Genomic DNA, 23,202 nt, shown 5'->3' with positions numbered 1-23,202 from the left:
ACATATATTTATTAAACTTGTTTGTTGATTAAAGAAGTTTACTGCTTGTATTCTAGGTTCTTGAGATTTTAAACCATGTGAACAAGAGAGTAAAGCACCAGCCAGAGATTGGTTTACCATTAGTAGAGTTGTGGCAATTGTATTTGGAATCTGGTAATGCTCCAATGGTTAGGAGCTTTTGTGTTGTTTATGTTGAGATGGCAATTGATCGAGCAAGGAAGGAGGTAGGCCATAATAATTTAGATTCATACTTTTCAATTTAATTGATAAAAGCAAAGTTTGTTTGGCTTTCCTTAGGCACTAGACTGATCTAGTTCTGTGGTTTCAGGATAAAGAAAACTTAGTTCCTACTTTTCTTGCAACCAATTCAAAGCTTCCTTCTCAGCATCAAGAGATATTGTTGAGAATCTCAGTAAAGGTATTTCCGAAGTTTTCTTTTGTTCTTGATAGATAAATTCCTATTTTTCTTCTCTTGATTGTCTCATGGTTTTGTAATTGGGTTATCACTAGAGGACTGTATGTATTCATTTTTCTACTTTTTTTGCTTAACTAGTTCTTAATAGTAGGTAGCTTCACTCAGCCCTCATCATTATTGTTGATTTTCCTTCTCTTCGTGGTTGATTTTTATAAATTTTGGATCGCAGATATTCTATTTTAGGAACTTATTTGCAGGAGGTTAATTTTACCTCATGAGTTACTTTTTGACTTTGTCATGCATTTTGCCTTGCCAAACTAATAGTAATATAGACCTCTAGTATAGATTTGATTTGAGCTTTGGTGAAGTTCAAGCTTAGCGGCCTGTGATCTTAAAGATTACTCATTTGTGTGGGGAGGGCTATAGAGTTGACCTCATAAATTTTCTTTTTGAACTTGCTTATCAATCACCAATAGCAGATACACCTCAGTCCATTCCCCACTTTGGTATTCTGTAGCTGCAAGCAACTATTTTGACTAAAGATTAGCTCATACGCAAGCAATTGTGCAAGAGAGAGTATGGAGGGAGGGAGAGAGCGAGTGAGATGAAAACTGTGCAAGCAATAAATTGCTGCAGAACTCTTTTGTTATGGGAGTTATGAAAGGTAATATGAATTTGATCTGATGGAATTCAAGAAAAATGGAAGTATGACAAGCTGCCATGCATGCATGATAGCAGTGAGCTGAAAAATATCAAGTGCCAGTGCCTTCTAGTTGGTTTTAGCAAAGTGAAGTCTGAGCCAAAACTTTTGGGCTGAAAATTCAAGGCTGGAAGGGGCATAGTGGTTAAAGAAGATACCAGCACATGCTTGTTTTTGTCTTCTGCTTAATCATCTTGGGAAGCGTATATGAGTGAGGGCTTTGATCTTTCCGTGTAAGGACCAATAAGCTGTTCTAATATTTTGAGAATGAGGACAATTTTACTCTCTATATTTCTGAATGTCAAGTGTGCATACTCTATGCCAATTGAAGAGTATAAAAGTCTGGAGTTGGTGACTAGAATTCTCATTTGGTGTGTAGTTAATAGGCTTAGAGATAGGTGGGATGTGCGATAAAAGTAGTAGAACTCGCCTATAACTTTGCAGTTTCTGTCTTAAAGTTAGCTCTTATCTATGCACTAACCATTCATGCCTACATAACAAATATGAACACTAAGTGTGTAGAATTAATGCATGTGGTAGAATAAGTGAAATACAAGGAACAATGCTTCTGTTGTTGACCAAGAATTCACTGCACTCTGTTGAATCCAGGTTTTGATTAGACTTTGATAAGGATTTTGAGAAAGGGTGTAACAAGACAAGAGTTATTTGAGCAAAGTTAATCAGGAAATTAGACCAATCAGGCACAAGTAGGACTCCCTTTCTCAGGTTGCTTAATTTTTATACAGATTCTGTGCTTGTGAATTTTTCTGAAACCAACACTCTTGAGTGAAACAAATCCATTGAACAAAATCCTGTGTCAGATTAGTTTAATCTGGTCCTTTTCTTGTACTTCAAAGAATATAATGTTCTACCTGGCAATCCTTGAATATACTTAATGTGTTACCTACAACCAATTCGATAGTCCTTGAAGTTGCTTTGAGTTAGAAGAGTAATTATTTGGAGCTCCATTCTTGTTGTTTTTCTAGCAGAATGATCACGAGCTATTTCTCTTTGTAGACTGACTTGGCAATGTTCTCTGAATTCTTCTTCCTTTTTCTTTTTGTACATTATATTTAAAATAGTTTAAGCTCCTATTGGTTAGGTAAACCATGCAGTGAACTTGGCTGGTTAGATCTGAGACCCACCATTGGCAACTTGTCTTAGAAGTTTTTCTTCTTCTATTTTTAGTTTCACCTAAGGTCATTCATATCTGCATTGTTCTTTCGGGGCTAATTTGGTGAGCTACATTATTGGATTAAGTGCCAATGATGGCCATGGAATGGCCTTGTATATTTTAAACTTATATTTTCCAGTTGGTGTCTGCTGACATGTGATGTTGAGTTTATAATTCTTTTCCTGTTTCAGGTGATTGGTGAATGCTATTCAGCTCAAATTGATGATCAAGTTGTGGCAAAATATAAAAGCCTTGGTGGCTCACAGGACAGAGAGATATTTCTTGATTTTGGCCTTCAAACGCTTTTATATCAGCCTACTTCTCAAAGGTTGGATGAACTGACATTTTGCATTGCTAAATTGTAAATTAAACAAGCAATTTTCATAAATAAAAAGGCTATAACTCTTCACAGTGGTGGATGCCCAGCAGGGCTTTCAGTTACTCAGAGGGACCGTGTTAGCGGTAAAAAGACCTTGACAATTGAAATGCTTCGTAGTAGAAAGGTAAAAATCTATGGAAGCCTAAATTGATAATATGATAATCAGGTTGATAGGCTTAAATCTAATGCATTGATGTTAGTTATTTTAATTGTTAATGTGCTTTCTAATGTTCTCATCACTGATCACACCATCTGATTTTGTAGTTAGGGATCTTAAACATTGTGGAGGCTATGGAGCTGCCCCCTGAATATGTTTATCCCCTCTATTTAGTTGCCTGTGTTGACAGGTACATATTTCATTTTTTTTTGTGGCATAAGTGATGATGCTTTGTGTTTGACTATACGTGTCTTGTTAAATTAACCATCCAATAACCTTCAGCTTTTTGTTCCTGGTTCAAATCAGGAATTTGTCTGGTTAAATTAATCATTATATGACCTTCAGCTTTTTGGGTTTCCTCATTCAAGTCAGGAATCTGTTACTAGGAGAGGGGATGAGCTTTTGAAGAAGCATGCTAGTGCAGCAAATTTAGAAGATGCAAAACTGATAGGCAGATTACTTCTATTGTTCAATGGTATGAAGCATTATTTCCCCTGAAGATAAGTTGCTTTTAACTGGTGACTTTATCCTAATGTCTGCTTGTGTGCTCATTTAGCCATTCAAGGGAAAGTATGTTTTCAGCTACTTTGGCGAGTGACAAGAACTTTCGGATATATTCAACTTGTTTGCTAAAAGTTTTACTCTTTACTTTACAATGTAGAGGAGATTCAAGAGAAATTTGAAATGTTTATGCTTGTGAGGGTTTAAAATTGCTGTATTAAATTTTATCAATTGCAGCAGTCTTAATGACAATGTTCTGCAAGGGGAAAACATAGTAGATCATATTGGACACAGTAATGTTTATAAGGAATGAAGGATGAACAATCAGGGAGCTGAGAATTTTTGTGAGCCCCTACATAAAAATCTCTTGAAAGTATTGCTCCTGATGGAGATATCTGAAACATTGGTACTTAATTTAGAAACTGGAAAGCCATGTTTGCACTTTACCAATATTCTGGAAGGAATAAATGGCGGGGGTGGGTGGGAATTAAAAGTGGGTGAATGTTATGCTTTTGTCAGATGCAAGCAGTAGTAACGTTCTTTGGGAAAAGGAATTTCCTATTTGCTAACAAGGAAATTGTTTAGTCAGTGTTTCTTTTACACATGCCCAATATTGTCATGGGAAATTGCTTTGAGTAGATGTGAGGTTGAAAAATCTCAGCCCTTCTTAAGCAAATCAGAAACCTCAGCAAGACTAGTCCAAAATACTTAAAAGCTGAGCTAAGCTGCTGGAACAGGTAGTATGAACCCTGCAGTAGTAAACTTTTTGAACGGAACTAAGCATGCTTTTGATGGCATTGAAAAGTAAATTGGACAACATTGTTAGAATACTTTAGCATTTCATACTTCATGAGCACTCTGTTTGAAAGTGTGAAAGTGCTAAAAATTTGTTGATCAGGTCGCTGACCACATCTCTGGAGCCAAACCTTGTCTGAAGAGCTTTTGTACATTGTACATTAGTCTCGAGCACTGCAAGCTCTGTTCTCTAAATATCTTAAAGGGAAAACCTTCCAATGAACTTATAATTTTTTTGGTTGCTTGTGGAAAATCGAATGCTTATTGTGTCACTTCTACCTGTTTTGGCTTCGTTTTCGTGACTCCTACAGTATTGAAATCAGGCCCATCTGGCCAACTAGAAAGGCCTATTCATTGTCCATCCAACATATGCTGCAAAAATTAGTTACGGTGGCTTCATTTTAATGTCCAAAGTATTCACTTAGAAAAAGAAAACAAGCATAGTTTGCTCATGCAATATATTACTAAATGTTTTCAGTTTTTTATCTCTCTTTTTTATTTTATTTTTATCTATAATGTGCAAGAAGTACAGCAGCAGGGTTTTGGTAGTGTTATCTGCCTGGGTTATTGGTATCTGTCTTATTTTATTCACTGCCTCAAGTGGTATGTTACCACTAAGTACTTTTTAGGATCTGTAATCGGCAATTTCCGGCCATCTTTGGCTCCTTAAATGACTTGCCCTTTTTCTTCTCATTCTCAATGTTTCTGCAGAACTTTTAGCTAAAAGAGCTTTCTGAATTCTTCATGTGAAGTTTACCACATGCCAGATGGCAGATATGATACTCATTCACTTCATATGCAGGCAATACTGGACCTGAAAGGATTCCGCAAGAATCCAAAGTCACTCCTGGGAGTCCCGCCTTAAGGGTGAAGCTAATGTCCGTCTTCTGCCGATCAGTATTGGCAGCAAACAGTTTCCCGTCAACTTTACAGTGCATCTTTGGCTGCATATATGGTAAAATGTGCACTTCAATGGCTTTTTTCCCCTTCGGTTTTCCTATGGTTATTGGTGCCTCAAAGGTTATATTTTATTAGTAATCTTTTGTGGGATAGGTGCCTTGGTTATGTCCAAATTGTGGCATATATTAGTAGTTTTCCTTTATGATATGCTACCTTTTATGGTAGCACCTTATGTATGTTTATACCATGTCAACGATACCATGAGTGTGAACTTATTAGTATTATTTTGGCTGGTAACGTGGCAAAAGATTTACAATGTGGTTTTTTGTTTCAACAGTTTATATGCATTACTTTGTAAACTTGTATAATATTTCTTTAATTTTGCCAAGATTGACTTATAAACTAATATCCTAGCGAATAGTAGGTGTATATTCTGAGTCAATGATTCCGTGACTGAAATTTTCTCTGTTTCTCGTGTAACCTAATCATGGTTGTATTGCCAAAAAGAAAAAAAGTTTGATCAAATTTGTTATAAAGGAAACTGGCTTTGGTCTATGCCTTGTTTTTCTGTAATTGAACAATTAATGGGTATTATCTCTGTTGACGTGCAATTCTTTTGTATTGGGAATTTGTATGTTATAATTGTGTGGTCTCTAAGGTTCCCCTCCCTCAGTGGTGATGGCTTGTCAAGTCTGTAAACAAACATTTCACAAACAACCTTAGGAAGTGATACCACCTCCAGGATTCCCTTGCTAAAGATGGCTTGTAGATGTTGTAATTCTGGTTCATTAGCTGGAGATAAAATTGCTATATTTTTCTGCTCCATCAGGAAGCGATACCATCGCCAGGTTGAAGCAGCTGGGGATGGAATTTACTGTTTGGGTCTTCAAACATGTAAGCACTTTATTTATTTTAATCTATTCAACTTTACCTATTAGTGCTTCTAATAAAATGCTTTAAAAGAGGTAGGTGAGGATCGAAGTTTTTATGTTTGGATAATAGAGATAACATGTTTGTTACTGTACCGACACCTAGTATATTGGTTATACATGATTTACTGTTGAAGAATGACTTTCAAACTGTTATACATATGCTCAAGATAACTCGTACAGTTATAACTTGAAACAAGGGATTTAATGTTAAACTGACGTTTCTTTGATTTAAAAAGATTTCAAGGCAAAGTATCTTTTGTCTGACATAAATTGATCTTCCCTTTTGCCTGTTATTGTTCATGAATAATTACAGGCAAGGCCAGATCAGTTAAAGCTTATGGGCCCTGTCATCCTTACTGGAATTCTGAGCTCGCTTGATAATTATTCAACATCAGATTCAGGTGGGCTTGTGTTACCCCTAAATGTAATGCTCTTTTTCACAGAAACAATTTTCTTTTCTTTGAGGACTGTTACTTAGATTCTGATGCCTCATTCATGCAGATGCTATTTTCAGGCAGATAAAAACGTTTGCCTATCAGGCAATTGGGTTGCTTGCAGAACGGATGCCACAACTTTTCAGGTAAGATTATTTGTTCCAATCATGTTTTGCTGTTTCAGTTTCTATCTCAATCACTCATAATTTTGTCATGTTATGTGGTTCTGGTAGAGAGAAAACGGATATGGCCATTCGACTTTTTGAGGCACTGAAAATGGAAGCTCAATTTTTGCGTTTAGTCATTCAAGATGCCACTAATTCACTTGCTTTGGCATATAAGGTATCAAGTTTCATCAGCTCAAGCATTTGCACTTGATTTGACTCTTCATTTTCACGGTTTGTTGCTTTGCATCAGGGTGCACCCTCTAATGTGTTGAAGAGTTTGGAGTCGCTTCTTCTAATATATTCTCAATTGGTACATTTTCATTAAACTTGGCTCATCCCATATGCTAAGTATTCAGATTGTTTCAAATGTGATGGCTTTGATTACTTATCTGACATGTATTTACCTTTTGTATGAAAGGAACAAAGTGAAGTTCGATTTTGTGCTGTCAGATGGGTGACATCCTTGTTCGACATGCAGCATTGCCCTAGCCGATTCATTTGTATGCTTGCTGCTGCTGACCCTAAATTGGACATTAGGTAGCTCACCATGCCTTTTTAGCCAGTAGTTTTATTTTCCTATATTGTTCTTGTTGCAACATGCAGTAACTAGTTTAGGCCTTTTTATCCTTTGACAACTTTGTTAAGTTTGGGAATATGTTTGTGGTCAGGTAGTCACTGTACTATTTGTCCTTTGAATTAACCTGCCATCTTTAGTTTTTGCAGTCCATCCTGGGTGATGTATGTGGAAAGGTGCCTTTTGGATAACTGCTTCTTATGAAACATCACCCAGATTAGGCTTCACGTGAAACAGCTTTTCATTAAAAATAGCTGAAAAAGATTTTATATGTTGCCAAGCATTTTCGATGGCAGCTTATTTTTCATTTAAATCTAGAATACCTTTATGCTTTTGCACTGCATTCCTAAACAGGCTTGTATTCTTAAACCTTCTTTAGTTCTATTTTCAACATCACATTTTGCATCACTTGCACTTGTGTAAGCTCATATATCAGTTTGAATTTCTTAGTTGCTTCTTGTATCATTTAAGCCTTACATCCAAATTGACATGCATTTTGGCTCTAAGTGGTTAAAACCAAGTTTCTTGCCTCCCATTTTGAATGAATACCAATAGACAAAAATGCTTCTCTTTATTAATTTCTCCAGCCAATCGGAGATTAGTGCATCTCCTCTACTTGTTCTATAGTTTTTACAACGTAGATCTGCTTTGGTAAGTGCATATCATTGTGTATTCGTATTAGAAACCAAGTAAGGCTTTAGATCTAATTGAGGAGGGACAAATTTCTTAGGAGAAATGGAAAAAGCATATGAATGAAGTGTATTGTCGCAAGTAGATACAGGATCTGCAATTCATTAAGCGACTGAAAGCAAATTTTCTACTGTCACGTTACAATTTTGAATTAACACCAATAGAAAAAATGCTTTTCTTTGTTCATTTCTCCAATCTCCTCTACTTTTTATATAGTTTTTATAATGTATGTTCTGCTTTGGATAATTGCATATCGTTGTCTATTATATCAAAAAGCAAGTAAGACTTTAGATTTAATTGAGGAGGGACTAATTTCTTAGGAGAAACGGAACAAGCATATGAATAAATTGTTATCTGGAAAGAAGATCTAGGATCTGTAATTCAGTGAGTGATTGAAAGCAAATTTTCTACTGTCTCTCCCTAAATTTCTCTGTTTCGTCTTCAGTTGTATAGTGTTTCATCATGCATGTCATAGTTCTTAGGAAAGTTACCAAAGGGCCCTGTGATGATGATAACTGATTTTTTAGGTCAAAGCTTTATTCTGAAAGTTATTTTTTAAATACATTTTAGTTAGTTCCACTGCTACAGATGTATGTCCAGGAAACTTGTGTATTCGGGTATAGTTCAAATTCCTCTGGTTCTTGGAGTGATATTTGAACCTGTTAAAGTGGGACTGTTATTAGCTATTCACAATGTTGAGATTTCAGTTTTATGTTTTTGTTGTCATTTTTTTTTATAGAACTAAACACTTTGATATTCATAAAGGGAGATGGCATTAGAAGGTTTGTTTCCTGGAGAAGATCAAAGGAAGACTCTTAGCACTGAATTGAGTATCCAATACCCAAAACTAGTAGACTTGCTAGATTATATTCTGGAACAGCAGCCAGCATTGACGGATTCAGCTGGTCTGGGGCAAAGCAAGCTACTTTTCCATTCAGCGACCTATGTAGCTATGATCAAATTTTTGTTGAAGTGCTTTGAATCAGATGTAAAGCAAAATACCATACTGGAAGATTCAAAGTTTGTATATTCTGTGGATAAACTATGTTCACTTCTAGAGCATGCCATGGCATACGAAGGCTCTATTGAGCTGCATGCTGATGCCTCCAAGGCATTGATAACTGTTGCAACACATGTTCCACAGGTACATTATATTGAATTTCAGGAGTCAAAATGTTAAAAACAAGTGCATTGGTTAGCACTTCAATAGTGCCATTCCCTCCCTCTTGTCTGAGCAAATGACATTTTTGGATGTCCTTTTCTTAGTTATGCTTCTGTTCAATAGGTAATATCATCTCGCTATGCGAATAAAGTGTTGTGGCTAAAGCAATTACTGGGTCATCTGGACTTTGGTACACGTGAATCAATAGCGCAGTTACTTGGAGTTGCCTCCTCTGCGCTTCCTGTCTCTGCATCCTCTGATCTGATTTCTGAACTGATATCCTCAGTTGGCGGGATGCTGAAGCCAAGGTTCTTAGTTTTAACAGCAAGTTTTCCTTCAGCACTCATCACAAATTATGATTGAGTTTTTCACTCCAGTTATGGTGTCATAAGTTGGCATTTGCTTTCTCTAGGTTTGAGATGCAGCATGGTGTGCTTTGTGCTTTAGGATATGTTACAGCAAACTGCTTGTTGAAGGCACCTACTGTAAGTTCTGTGATTCTGTTTATCTGTGAAAGTTGATAATGCTGTCTGAAATGACTAGAACCATGGTATACATATTGCTTTGGCTGTGCTTCTTTAATGCAATACTGATATGGCCACAAATACTATCAAGTAGGAATACCATTTGAAGAGAAGGGGAGGTGGTTTATTAAATTGGGTCTCTTCTTATTTTTTAGTATGGGTTAAAAAATTGAACAAGGATGAGATATTGGTTTTGTCAGACTGAAAAACATTAGTCTTCCTGTTAGAGGCAAGGGCCAGCTGACAAAGCCCTTTTTAATATTGTAGGCTGGACAGGAGCATGTTAATTGGATAGCTGTCGTGTATGTTGCATGCTCTGTGGGATGATAATGTAATTAAGAAAGGCTGAGATGGTTACGATAAGACAAAAGTTGCTAATGGCTCCAGTCTTGGGTTGCCAGTTAGGATGCATTCTGTTTTCCCAAGATATCCTCCATAGGATCAACCACAAACCTAAAAGCGTCTGAAATCCCAGTCTGGAAAAATTGACTGGCCCAGGAAACCGAAAGCCTTCCGACAGGGAGAAAAAAATCTCTCATAAGGAACACTCTTGCCTGTCCACCATGCTTCTAATTCATGTCTCTCTTGGCAAGTCCTTTTCCTTTTCCATTTTTCCTTTCATTTTGGGTACTGGGGTGATCTTTTGCATCACTTTGTGTGATTTGTGGTGGTAGTGGTAGCTCTGCATAATGCAGGTGATTTTGTCTGACAATAATGCAGGAAGAAGAGTATGAGATGTTACTGTTGTGGACCTGGCGGTTTAGCGTTCTTGATTTGTAGTAGTAGTGGTAGTTCTGTTGGGTCTTGTTTGACAAATATGAAGGAAGAAGAGAAAGGATGAGTTACTGTTGTGGACCTGGTGGCCTGTTTGTTTTGAATCGTGTGCAGCCCCCTTCAGTCATTTTGATGATTTGGGAAATAGAATCCTTTGAAGGGGTGGCTAACCATGACTTTTAGTTTCAAGAAAAGACAATTATGCTGGAATATTCTATTATTGATAATATGGATTTTTATTCGCATCAATGAAGCAATTTGTTCGATTTAATTTATTTGTAAGCAACTGAATGGTTTTCAAAGATGTGACTAAACCAATTGAGGTAGTACATTATTACAAAAAAAAAAAAAATAGCCAAAGCTGTATTTGCTAATGTCAAGAGGACGTATGAATTTGGAGGGTGTATATGTGGAAGAAAGACCATTAACCAGTAGGTTGTAAGAATACATATGACGCTAAGATGTGGTTTAGAATTTCAGGACTTAAAAGAATACAAAAAAGTTTGACGGAAATTTTTTTTCTTTTTTATTTGATTTTTCCTGTTTATATTATTTTAAGCTTCTTTTCAATTCCTTGCATTACTTTGCCTTCTTCATTAAGAACGATTAATTCTCTCCTTGCCAACAGATATCAGATTCCTTGCTTCAGAATACGGTTAAATGTCTGGTTGATGTAGTTAATTCAGAGAGTGCTTCTCTAGCTTCTGCTGCAATGCAAGCTCTAGGACATATTGGACTAAGTGTTCCACTTCCTCTGCTGCCTCATGATTCTGGTTTAGGTAATGTTTGTATTTGCCTTTTAAGCTCTATAGAGGCTGCATAAAAGCTTTACATTATGGTAAAGCTGACAATTTGATGTACATGCATCATCCAATTGCAGCCAATGTTTTAACGCTGTTGCATGGAACATTAAGCAAGCTTCTATTTCGTGAAGAAATTAAAGCAATCCAGAGGATTGTTATTGCTTTGGGTCATATGTCTGTTAAAGAGACATCCTCTTCGTTCCTGACTACAACCCTTGATTTGATTTTCAGTCTATGCCGCTCTAAGGTGGGAATCCTCATTGAAATTTTCAGTTCTTTCTTGAAAATTATTCTGTCGATGAATGGTCAAGGCATATAAAAATTGAAAAGATTTCATGTGCTCTTTTACACATTATTCCCCAATTGTGTTTGGGCAGGCTGAGGATATCTTGTTTGCTGCTGGTGAGGCGCTTGCATTTTTATGGGGTGGTGTTCCTGTGACTACTGACATGATTCTCAAAACGAACTATTCTTCACTTTCTGCTACATCAAACTTCCTGATGGCTGATGTTGTGTCATCTTTGTCAACTTCTCGGAACATACATTCTGAAGTTGATGAGAACTACCATAGTGCAGTTAGAGATGCAATTACTAGGAAATTATTTGATGGACTTTTATATAGCAACAAAAAGGAGGAGCTGTGTGCTGGAACTGTCTGGCTACTGTCACTGACAATGTACTGTGGCCACCATCCAACAATTCAGCAGTTGCTTCCTGACATCCAGGTTTGTCACAAGCATTACAACTACGACTGTAAAGCGTCTAACCATACTTCCAGTAGTTGAAGTTCAAGATATATGTAGTTAGTACACCCATTGGTGTGAAGCACGAGTTTCCAGCTGTCACAGTTAATGGTGGAATATGGATGGAGTGATCTAAACAATGCAGTTCCAAAAGTGTTTTCTTTACACTCAGAATAGTTTAGTGACTAAAATGAAATACTTGAAATAGCTTAGTGACCATTGGGGCACTTAGCTCAACGTTTGCAGGATGTAATAAGTTTAACTAGGCAGATATGCTGTACACTTTATATGATTATTCATTACACAGGATTTCCATTTGTTTAAAATGATAATTCTCCATCTAATACACTGCTGGAATGGATGCAGGAAGCTTTTTCACACCTTCTGGGAGAACAGAATGAACTCACACAAGAACTTGCATCTCAGGGCCTCAGTATTGTATATGAACTTGGTGATGCTTTGATGAAGAAAAACTTGGTGAATGCCCTAGTTGGCACACTAACTGGTTCAGGGAAGAGGAAAAGAGCTGTAAAGGTCAGGATGACTATCTTATATGCTCATCATCTTTCTTGTGTGTATACTCTTTTTCTAAGTTACATCTCTCATTTTTGCAGCTGTTAGAAGACACTGAAGTGTTTCAAGGTGGTGCAATTGGCGAAAGTCCTACGGGAGGAAAATTGAGCACTTACAAGGAACTTTGCAACCTTGCAAATGAGATGGGGCAACCTGACTTGATTTACAAGTTCATGGACTTGGCTAATTATCAGGCTTCACTAAATTCCAAAAGAGGTGCTGCTTTTGGGTTCTCTAAGATAGCCAAGCATGCTGGAGATGCCCTACAGCCATACTTGCGTTCATTGATTCCAAGACTTGTTCGCTACCAGTATGACCCTGAGAAAAATGTTCAGGTAGATATCCTATACTTAAGAATGTTTTCGTTGAGTGCCGTTGCTCTTTTCCAATAAAGCATTTTTACATCCATTTTGGCTCATTAGATCTCAAACTTTCTTCACATCAAGTAGACATTGGCTACTTCTGTACCCATTCTATCTTTTCTCAGTTGTGATATTGGTTTGACTTCTGTACCTATCCATTGATTGTTGTCTATAGGAGTGGAAAAGCATGAGAGGCTTTATTGCTTCATCTTTCTCATTGTTGTTGCTCTACCATTTTGCTCTAGGATGCTATGGCACATATCTGGAAGTCACTGGTGGTTGACTCCAAGAGGACAATCGATGAACACTTGGATCTCATTATTGATGATCTTCTGATGCAGTGCGGATCAAGGCTCTGGCGCTCACGTGAAGCTTCTTGCCTTGCTATTGCAGATATAATTCAAGGGCGTAAATTTGACCAGGTAATTGGATTAACGCATCAAGACTTAGTAGCTGGAATGGCTTATCTTTTCTCTTTGGATATATAGACGGTCAAACTTAGCACTGAACCATTATATAACCATCCATTTATGCTGTTCATTATGCTTGATAAAAAATTTTTTTTGTGGCTTTTTTTAATATCAGTTTGAATTTCTCTAGTTAGTTTAAGGAAATTGCAATTGCAGCTGACTTTGAATAGCTGTACTTTCTTGATATTTGGCGTTTTCAACATATTTCATCAGATTTTAACAACTCTAGTAACTTGTTTTAGAAAATTAAAATTACAATTGCAATTGACTTTCTGGACTTCTTGAAGCATTATCAACAGTGACCTTGTCTTTACCATTCTTTTCAACATATTTCATCAGTTTTTAGGCTTCAGCGAGTCTAGTAACTTGTTTTAGACAATTAAAATTGCAATTGCAATTGATTTTCTGGACTTCTTATAGAATTATCAACGGTGACCTTGTGTTTACCATTGTGATAAAATCTGTATCTATAACTATGCAAGTCATTTGTAGCTGTGAGCTTATGCACGTGGTCAAATTGAAGCCTGGTTCCTGACTTGGTGCGGTACAGCCCTAAATCTGGAATTAATGATTGCCTACGAAATTATGTATGTTCTAGAAACAACACCTGAATCATGAGTCTAAGAAAGCAGCAAGGAGGAGTAGAAAACAGTAGAAATAGAGGTAGAAATAGAGGTAGAAGGTAGCAAATCTTTGAAATTCCCATAGTCCTTCAAGGAGTCACCTAATTGAGGAACTTAATGATGTATGACATTTGGAGATCCAAGGCTTCGTTATCCCAAATATAGCTTACAGGTGCCACAAGTCCTGCGAAGGATCACCTGATGTATTCTGATCATTCTGAATCCTGATAACCAAAGGACTTGTAAAACCATAGAGGGAAACCTCAATAGAATAAAACTACTATCAATTATGCAAAGATTACTTAAAAAAGCCCCTCTGCCTAAATTGTTGAAATACTCGTCAGAGCCTCAAGCCACTCTATCTTACATGGATTGGGGTGTGGGGTGTTGGGTACGCATGTGTGTTGAAGTGTTGGGTTTGCATATTTGAAAATCATAGGATCTTGGGATATGTGTCCAAATTGGAATGGATACATTTCCTATAGTCATATGTGCATAAGATACTTAAAAATAAATCATTCCAAAATTTATCCATTATCATGTTTGAAGTCTATGCTAATAAAAGGTTCAATTATGTTGAAAAAAAACATAAACTGGGTTAGAAACGTGAATTTTTAAGTATGAGGTGCTGAATTAATAGTTCAAAAGGGAAAAATTGTAAATAGATTAAGTATTGTAAAAGAAATAAAAGTTAAAATACAGGGCTTTAGTTGCAAAAAAGATATTATGATCAAACCCCATCTCTATCTTGGAAATTGATATCCATTATTAGTGTATGTAATTAATTCTTTTAGATCATGAGATGGGCTACTTTTCAAGTGTTAAAGTCACCCATAGATGACCGGTAACCATGCAATAGCAGCTAGAAATAAAATATGTGTGTAACTTATTTTATCCAATGAATGCATTATTAACAACTAAAGGGTAACCAAAAGTTTACTTTAGACAAAACTTTGTTCTTATCCCTTGTTTGCTTTGTCATCTTAAGTCCAACTGTTACCCCGAGACTCAACTCCTTATCTTCCTCTTTTAAAATCCTATCTACTTTTTCCCCAAAAAGTGTCAACTTCCTCTCATTCAGCGTAGCATCTCATGACCTCTTATCTTCCTCCTTTTCACCATACCATGTCATCACCTCTCATCTATTGTAGATGCAGCCAGTCAATGCACCCAATTTTTGTTGACCACATCAGACACATATCTTGCACCACTGTCCTTGTCATGTCATGTCGATGCGGGTGCAGCAGGGCTGGAAGGAGATCCATGTAAAATAGGCCTCTGTTCTTTGACTCCAGTCTATGTTACTTGGACTTGCCTTGCAGCCCTGCTGCACCCATGTCGAAACTATACGACATGGACATTGTTGTGCGATGTGTCTGATGTGGTAAAAAAAAAAAAAAGAAAAAAAATTGGGTGCATTGACTATGTAGAGGCGTGGCTGCAAGAGGAAGATGAAGATGAAAATGAGATGTCATACTAATGAGATACTATGGTGAACAAGAAGAAGATAAGAGATCTTTGGGGAAAAGATGGAGAGGACTTTTCCAAATAGAGGAAGATGAGGACTTAAGAGTCTCAGGGTAATAGTTGGACTCAAGATTCAGGAAACAGTAAGTGATAAGATAAAATGTTTGTCTAAAGTAACTTTTGATGACCCTTTAGTTGTTGCTAATACCTTGATTGGATATTAATAAATTCCACATATGTTGTAATCTAAAAGAATTAATTACATACACTAATAATGGATGTCAATTTCCAAGATGGAGTTTGAACATGACTTTTTTTTGCAGCTAAACCCGTATATTTTAACTTTTATTTCTTTATCAATACTTAACTTATTTCTTTAGAATTTTGATCTTTTGTAATATTAATTTAGCCCCTTACACGTCAAAATTCAAGTTTCTAACGAAGCTTATGGTTCTTTTCAACCTGACTGCACATTAAATGAACTTTTATTTGCCTATACTTCAAACATGATCGTAGATAAATTTTGGAATAATTTATTTTAAAAAATTGTATGCACTGATGAGTGAGAAATCATATCCACACGTTTGTTTCCAAATTTTGACACATATACCCGGATCCTATAATTCCAAATACGACAATTTGATGCTTCGACACACACCCATAACTGACAAGTGCACCTGAGTCCATGTAAAATAGCCTTAAGTACTATGGGCTTCGATCAACTTTATATTGAGCTCACCTTGTGTATGACTACAATATTTTGGACTCATCCCTGTGAAGCTTGTTCTTTAATTGTCTTAGAGAGATTATTCTGTATGATGATCAAACACCAACTATTTTTGATCTCAGGGTTAGATAAATATTTGCTCGTATAGCATGTCTCTATACATATTCCAATGAATCTTTTTGAGGAGATTTCTTTGATGCTTAGAAATCTTTAACCTTCAAGATTAAGTTTTAAATATGATATTGGATCAAATTGCTGGCTCGATTTATGTGGGCTAAATTCATGCAGATGCTTCTAAGCCTCAAACTCAAGCAATCTTAAGTAGTGTAGCTCCCACGTCTGCAAATCAAGATAGGATTGGTGTCTTGAGTAGCCGAAACATATGACGTGTGTAGCTCAAAATATGAGTTTTCATTTGCTGAGGATTGAAAATCATGCAGCCTCATTTAAACTGTGGCCAATTGTATAAAAAGATGTTTTCTACCACATTGACATACCTTACCGTAATGTGTAAAATATCATGCATCCTTTTTTCTTTTGTGTTTATTTACCAGCAAGTAAACATGACATATTGACATTAATCTCATTATGTTACAAAGTTATTTTAAATCGATGATCATAGGAGTTCATAAGCTTATTAGTTACTTTAATACCAATGATTCAACCTGTCATATGAGATGGTTATCAACTAAGATATTAGAAACTTGATCTCTATTCCTGCTGCCAACCATTGGTCTTCATGTGCTTGGGCAAATTGAAAAGAACTCAACTTGTGTGTGCATTAGCCTATTGTGGTCTACAAACTTACAAAAGTAATTTACTGGAAATAATCTATGTTAACTAGAGAAAATTATTAGACCGTTCAAAATTTTGCATACTGTATTTGTTTGAATTGTAAATTTGATAATAAAGTGCTATGTGAGTAGATGTGCGCATATTGATGATTATTGAACATTTAAAGAAGGATAAAGGTTATCAGGAGACTTTTCACTGGGAAACGAAAACACTCCAAGAACCAGGAAAACTGAAAATGGGTTGTTTAGTTTTCTCAAGCCTGACATCTAATCCAATGAATGGTATCTAAATGTTGGATTGGTGCTTGGATTCACCCGTGTATCTAATTTCATTGTGATTTGTTATGATTAAGGCTCCAGATGTGTGTCACTGGTTTTGTTCAGTTCTCAATTTGAGTAGAAAAAAATTGAAATCCAAATTTACGAAGTTCCATTATACCATATAAATTGGAGAGTTTATATATCTGGTGAACAGGGAAGTCTAACTACTGTCTCTTTCTTTAAGCCACTGGCCAAACTAGGATTTCTATTTTTTTTGGAGGGGGGGGGGGAATACATAACTTTGGAATGTAAGGCTTTAATAGTAAAACATTTTCTTAATGAAAATATTTAAAGCTTCCAAATAAGGTTTTTTGAAACTTTTTGGGGAAGTAAAATGTATAAAAATTAGGTCCACTGAATTCCACGTTCACGTTCTTAAGTGTTTTTTTGGGGAAAGTAAAATGTATAAAAATATTCTTTTCCTTGTGTGTGTTGGGGGGGGGGGTGGGTGTGGTGCCCCTCTCTGCCCCCTCTGTTTCTGTCCATACATAAAGCTCTCAGACTGTTCTTGCTAAGTCAAATTTAATCAGGTATATTTTGTGGGATTAAGTAGCCGCAATCTTCAAGATAGTTATATTGTCAAAATGCAAGATAGTGGTCATTATCCTGCTCTTCAGCTAAATCGACTTGCATAAGTACATTTTGAGTGGAATAGTATACAGATTGAACATTTTGATGCGCTTTGGCCTATAGGTTGAGAAGCATTTGGGGAGAATATGGAAAGCTGCTTTTCGTGCCATGGATGACATAAAGGAGACTGTCCGTAATTCTGGTGACAAATTATGCCGTGCCGTCACTTCATTGACTGTGAGGTTGTGTGATGTCTCTCTTACGCCTATGTCAGAGGCAAGACAGGCAATGACTATTGTACTGCCTTTATTGCTAACGGAAGGAATAATGAGTAAAGTTGACAGTATTCGCAAGGCATCCATTGGAATAGTCACAAAGCTCGCAAAGGTACACGCATCCACATGTTTCTTGTGTATTGTATTTGCATTCTTCTGCTTATACTAACTTCCAGTTTTATAAAATTCACATTTCAAGGCTGTTAATTGGCTTATGACTTTGTTTGGGTTGCATTTTTGTTATCTATACATACTTTAGTTTCTGTCTTATATGCTTTTATGATATAAGCATCATCTTGTTTCATTAGGTGATCTTATTGACTGCTTCCTGATGTCTGCTTCTTTCCATTGTTTTTTGACATTGGAATGAATTTTGCAATTAACTTTTGGATAGCATATCTTCAAACTTGATTATGCTCCAACTACACAACATATTTTTTAGACTTGAGTCTAAGCCCTGTAAATTTTAATTTGTTGCCGGAAATTTAAACTCCAATTCCTTTCTTATTTTCTTGTCCCTTTTTAGATTAGATCAAGGTATTTGAATAGTTAAGCTCTTTCATATCAATCAAGGTAATATCTGTTGTTCTGCAATGTTCTTTAGTTGCTCCCTTTTTTTTTAGGTGTATTTTCATGTGAAAGATATGGAGTTGATTTTGGGGACCAGCTTATGTTGATCTGTTCCTTGTGAGAATGTTTTTTTCACATCTGCTTGTGGTTTAGCGTGCTGATAATAACTATTGTATGATTTTTTAATTAATTGATGTGGAATCCTTAAGACCTTTATGTTGATTAAACTGCGTTGAGTTATCTATTTGTGCATTTTGTAGGGTTCTGGTGTTGCAATTCGTCCACATTTACCTGACCTTGTTTGCTGCATGCTGGAAAGTTTGTCCAGCCTCGAAGATCAAGGGCTAAATTATGTTGAGGTTTGTTATAATATATAGAGCTTCCTGAACTATTCTTAAAATTTTGTATTCTACAGAGATGATGCCTGTCTCGAATATTTCTGCTTTTGACATTACTGTTTAAGTTTGTCTGGAGCATACAATAAAGTTTTCTCCCCTCAGCTGCATGCAGCAAATGTTGGAATTCAGGCTGATAAGCTTGAAAACTTGCGTATTTCAATAGCCAAAGGTTCTCCAATGTGGGAAACTCTGGACTTCTGCATAGAGGTTGTTGATACACAATCACTGGAATTATTGATACCTCGCCTTGCTCAGCTGGTTCGTTCTGGGGTTGGCTTAAACACTAGGTATACACTTGTGTTCCCTTAAACTTAAGGGTTAATGTGAAAGCTGCTTATCACTGTTATGTGTCATCAGTCTTTCACTGATTTTCTTCAATTGTCTATTCTCTGCTTCATTAATTTGTTACTGGTCTGTTTTTAAATAACTTGTGCTATTTTGTAAAGAAATTTCCTTTCACACACCACCCTGCAGCATGAACTTACATTTTCTCTGTTGCTGTTTGGTTATTCCCAAAAATGTTGTTAATCTGTTAAGTTGGATTTGCAAAGTAGCACATGCTCAAATGTGCTAGACATGGTAAAAGTTAGTTTGCTTAATTGTGACCGTACATGAAACTGTGTCCTGATTGATCCTTTTTTATTTTTAAATTTTTGGGTCATGTTCACAGGGTGGGTGTTGCCAATTTTATAAGCTTGTTAGTTCAAAAAGTTGGACTTGGTATCAAACCATTCACAAGCATGTTACTGAAGCTTCTATTTCCAGTTGTTAAGGAGGAGAAGAGCACAGCATCTAAACGTGCCTTTGCAAATGCTTGTGCAACAATCTTAAAGTTTGCAGCTCCTTCTCAAGCAGAGAAGGTAATTGAAGACACAGCAGCTCTGCATGCTGGCGACAGGAATGATCAAATTTCTGGGGCAATTCTTTTAAAAAGCTATTCTTCTTTGGCCAATGATGCATTGAGTGGCTACAAAGTTGTAATTGTACCAGTTATTTTTGTTTCAAGGTTAAGTCGCAATCTCACTTTCAATTACAATATTCAGATTCATGCCTTGCATGTAAAGTAAAGTATCTCTTCCTGTTTGCTGTCATTCTTCATTTTGTGTCAGTTGGGCATGTAAATATGGCTTTTTTTTTTATTTAACCTTCTTATTTATGCAAACACCTTTGTAATAGAGAGGGTGGTGATATGTGTTATTTTGATCTAGCTGTTATAATAGGTGTTTGCTTTCTCCATACGTGCCTGCAATTCCTGCACCATGATCTTTAGTTTAGGTTCTCTTTAGCCAAAAGCCTAAAACCCTGCACCTGGCTTCTCCCCTTCCCCGAAAAAAGGAAAGGAAATGAGTTATATGGCTGTTTTGATACTCCAGTGAGCCCTCTTCCAACAAGAATTGTGTGGTCATGGTGCATAATGTGGCAATTTGCTAAAACGGTTTCCTTCACTTGAACATTATTCTTCCTAGGTATATGTCTAGCTTATTAGATACCGTCAAGTGTGATGACCAGATTATTGCTTATGCAGATTTGAGGATGACAAGACTGTATCTAATCTATATGAGGAACTGTGGGAAGAAAACATGGGCAGTGAACGAATAAGTCTCCAATTATACTTGGGAGAAATAGTTAATCTAATTAGTGAGGGGATTATGGCATCCTCATGGGCAAGTAAAAGAAAAGTACGTTTTCTGTTTCCATGCATTCCTCCTCCCTATCTCATCTTTGTTCCCCCCTCCTCCTCCTCCCCCTCCCCCCCCCCCCTCCCCCGGCGCTAGCCCAATCAGTATGTTTCTCTGTTATTTGACTTGTGAATTCTGTGGAATAATTTGTCTAAGCAGGCAGCACAGGCAATTACTAGGCTAAGCGAAGTGCTGGGTGAATCATTATCTCCTCATCATCCTGTGTTGCTCACATGTCTCTTGAAGGAAGTTCCTGGCCGTTTGTGGGAGGTATATGGTTTTTCAAATAAGTGAAACTGGATGAAATCTGCTAAGATTGTGTTGCATAATAGCTAGTGTTTGCATAGGAATTCTCTACTTGCCAAAGTATGTCCAATTGTTGAAGGATATGATCCAAACTGAATAATTTATTTGGTGCTCTAGGAGTTCACAAGTCAAGTCAGAATTCGGTCATTTCATTGCTTATGGTCTGATTTTATCTTTGAAAATCAGTTCTATCATTGTCCCCTGTAAACTCTCTGATCTCTGATGCCTTGGAACTTGTTCTTCTCCTGAATGGCTTGGCCATATATTGACCTTTACTCTGTTTCTCACAGTTTTTTGTTGGTTTTTGTTAATTGTACTTGGTGTTGGCTTGCTATCTCTTGCTCTTCATTTTTATAGGTAATTATTTAGCTCAGTCTTGTATGTCAACAAACAGATTGTTTATCTTTGTCCAGAGCTTCACCTTTTGAGATCTTTATATGGTAATGGTTGTGATTGTACAACAGTATAACCTGTGTTGAAGATAATGTGCTTTTCTATACAAGATGTATGGTTTGGTTCTTTGGTTCTTTAGCTGTTGACCTTGTTCAGAAGGTATTTGTATTAATTTTAAGAATCATGGTTATTATTTCTAAATAGATTGCAGTCAAGTTTTCTGTGAATAAGTTTTTCAGAATGATTTCTTAATTGTATGTTGGTGTATGACAGGGAAAGGATGTAATATTACATGCTTTGTCTGCTCTCTCCACATCATCCCATGCAGCAATTTCTGCCACAGATCCTGATGCACCAAATGCCATTCTGAGCCTTATTTTGTCAGCCTGCATGAAGAAAGTCAAGAAATATCGTGAGGCAGCCTTTTCCTCTCTTGAGCAGGTAAATAAGCCTAGCTGCTGTTTTATGGCTGTAATCAATTTCCTTCTCCTTAATAACTTCATGCTAGTGGATTCGAAACTAGTTTGGCTTAGTCTTTCTAGGGTTTTCCCTTAAAGTGGATGGAAATGTGTCTTTCAAAATGGCTTTTCATGGATGCTTGATGGTTTAAAGAATGAGAAATCCACCAGCATACACTACTAGGAGATTGAGTGAGCTAGCTTGTTTGCAGTCTACAGAACAATGTCAGATGGAACAGTATAAAGCTCTTGGACAGAGTTTTAGGCATTCCGGGGTTGCTTGGATGATCTAGTTATGGACTTAAGAAGTACCTGTATCATTAGTCCTTGCTAAGAATATTAAAGGAGAGTTTTTCCAGGAATTACTCCTCCTGGACCTTCATACTAGGGTTATATGAGTGTCCATTGAAGCTTCTGCAGTCAATGGAAGTTGTGAAGAGTGTTAACAGGTATCTTGGGAGGAAAACATCTAGTCACCATATTATGAGTGACCAACTAGTATTTATAGGAGTACAAACCTAACAAACTATTTACAAGAATACCCTTACTAATTTATTATCTATAAGAATACTTATATTCTCTTAACACTCCCCCTCAAGTTGGAGCATATATATCATAAGCACCCAATTTGTTACAAATGTATTTCACCATAGAGCCCCCTAAACTCTTGGTAAACACATCAGCCAATTGATCTACAGACGGTACATGAGATGTCTTGATGACCCCGTCAAGCAATTTCTCTCGAATGAAATGACAATCAACTTCAATATGTTTTGTTCTTTCATGAAACACTGGATTAGACGCAATATGAACAGCCGCCTGATTATCACACACTAAATTCATAGGCTGTTTATGCTCAAACCCAAGTTCCAGTAACATGCTCTTCAACCAAACCAACTCACACACAGTGTGAGCCATAGCACGGTATTCAGATTCTGCACTTGATCTGGATACAACTGTTTGCTTCTTACTCTTCCACGACACTAAATTACTACCAACAAACACACAATATCCTGTAGTCGATCTTCGATCTGAGGCAGAACCAGCCCAATCTGCATCACTATATCCTTCAATATCAGTGTGTCCATGATTTTGATACAACAACTCTTTTCCAGGAGCACTCTTAAGATACCTGAGAATCCGTATAACAGCATCCCAATGACTAGTACGAGGGGTGTCAAGAAATTGACTCACAACACTCACTGCAAACGAAATGTCAGGTCTCGTTACAGTGAGATAATTTAATTTACCCACAAGTCTTCGATATTGCTTAGGGTCATCAAGTAATGCACCTTGATCTCCTGCTAATTTCACATTGGGATCCATAGGAGTATCCACAGGTCGGCAACCTAACATCCTAACTTCACTCAACATATCGAGTACATATTTTCT

The 23,202-nt window shown here is 36.7% G+C and overlaps 1 protein-coding gene across 3 annotated transcripts in view; it reads left to right on the top strand.

Annotated features, from left to right (window-relative positions):
• LOC113703465 (uncharacterized) overlaps positions 1–23,202 on the top strand; it is a 36,289-nt gene that overhangs the window by 1,114 nt on the left and 11,973 nt on the right. For 2 of the 3 annotated variants that reach the window (XM_027224839.2, XM_072073434.1), the window contains exons 2-30: positions 57–224; positions 329–418; positions 2,481–2,617; positions 2,702–2,792; positions 2,933–3,015; positions 3,194–3,300; positions 4,924–5,076; positions 5,851–5,915; positions 6,267–6,354; positions 6,455–6,533; positions 6,621–6,729; positions 6,805–6,864; positions 6,973–7,091; positions 8,584–8,962; positions 9,104–9,288; positions 9,393–9,465; positions 10,907–11,057; positions 11,159–11,328; positions 11,459–11,806; positions 12,191–12,358; positions 12,439–12,732; positions 13,005–13,181; positions 17,855–18,118; positions 18,837–18,935; positions 19,077–19,261; positions 19,645–19,980; positions 20,500–20,653; positions 20,813–20,923; positions 21,626–21,793. In XM_027224839.2, coding sequence (XP_027080640.2) covers positions 57–224; positions 329–418; positions 2,481–2,617; positions 2,702–2,792; positions 2,933–3,015; positions 3,194–3,300; positions 4,924–5,076; positions 5,851–5,915; positions 6,267–6,354; positions 6,455–6,533; positions 6,621–6,729; positions 6,805–6,864; positions 6,973–7,091; positions 8,584–8,962; positions 9,104–9,288; positions 9,393–9,465; positions 10,907–11,057; positions 11,159–11,328; positions 11,459–11,806; positions 12,191–12,358; positions 12,439–12,732; positions 13,005–13,181; positions 17,855–18,118; positions 18,837–18,935; positions 19,077–19,261; positions 19,645–19,980; positions 20,500–20,653; positions 20,813–20,923; positions 21,626–21,793 — 4,611 coding nt within the window. The remainder of the gene's footprint in view (positions 1–56; positions 225–328; positions 419–2,480; positions 2,618–2,701; positions 2,793–2,932; positions 3,016–3,193; positions 3,301–4,923; positions 5,077–5,850; positions 5,916–6,266; positions 6,355–6,454; positions 6,534–6,620; positions 6,730–6,804; positions 6,865–6,972; positions 7,092–8,583; positions 8,963–9,103; positions 9,289–9,392; positions 9,466–10,906; positions 11,058–11,158; positions 11,329–11,458; positions 11,807–12,190; positions 12,359–12,438; positions 12,733–13,004; positions 13,182–17,854; positions 18,119–18,836; positions 18,936–19,076; positions 19,262–19,644; positions 19,981–20,499; positions 20,654–20,812; positions 20,924–21,625; positions 21,794–23,202) is intronic. The other variant, XM_072073439.1, reaches the window with a different exon arrangement.

This window comes from Coffea arabica, chromosome 1c, assembly GCF_036785885.1.
Source record: "Coffea arabica cultivar ET-39 chromosome 1c, Coffea Arabica ET-39 HiFi, whole genome shotgun sequence".
Lineage (NCBI taxonomy): Eukaryota > Viridiplantae > Streptophyta > Magnoliopsida > Gentianales > Rubiaceae > Coffea > Coffea arabica.
Note: the sequence above shows the minus strand (reverse complement) of the source record. Positions and strands in the feature narration are given on the sequence as shown.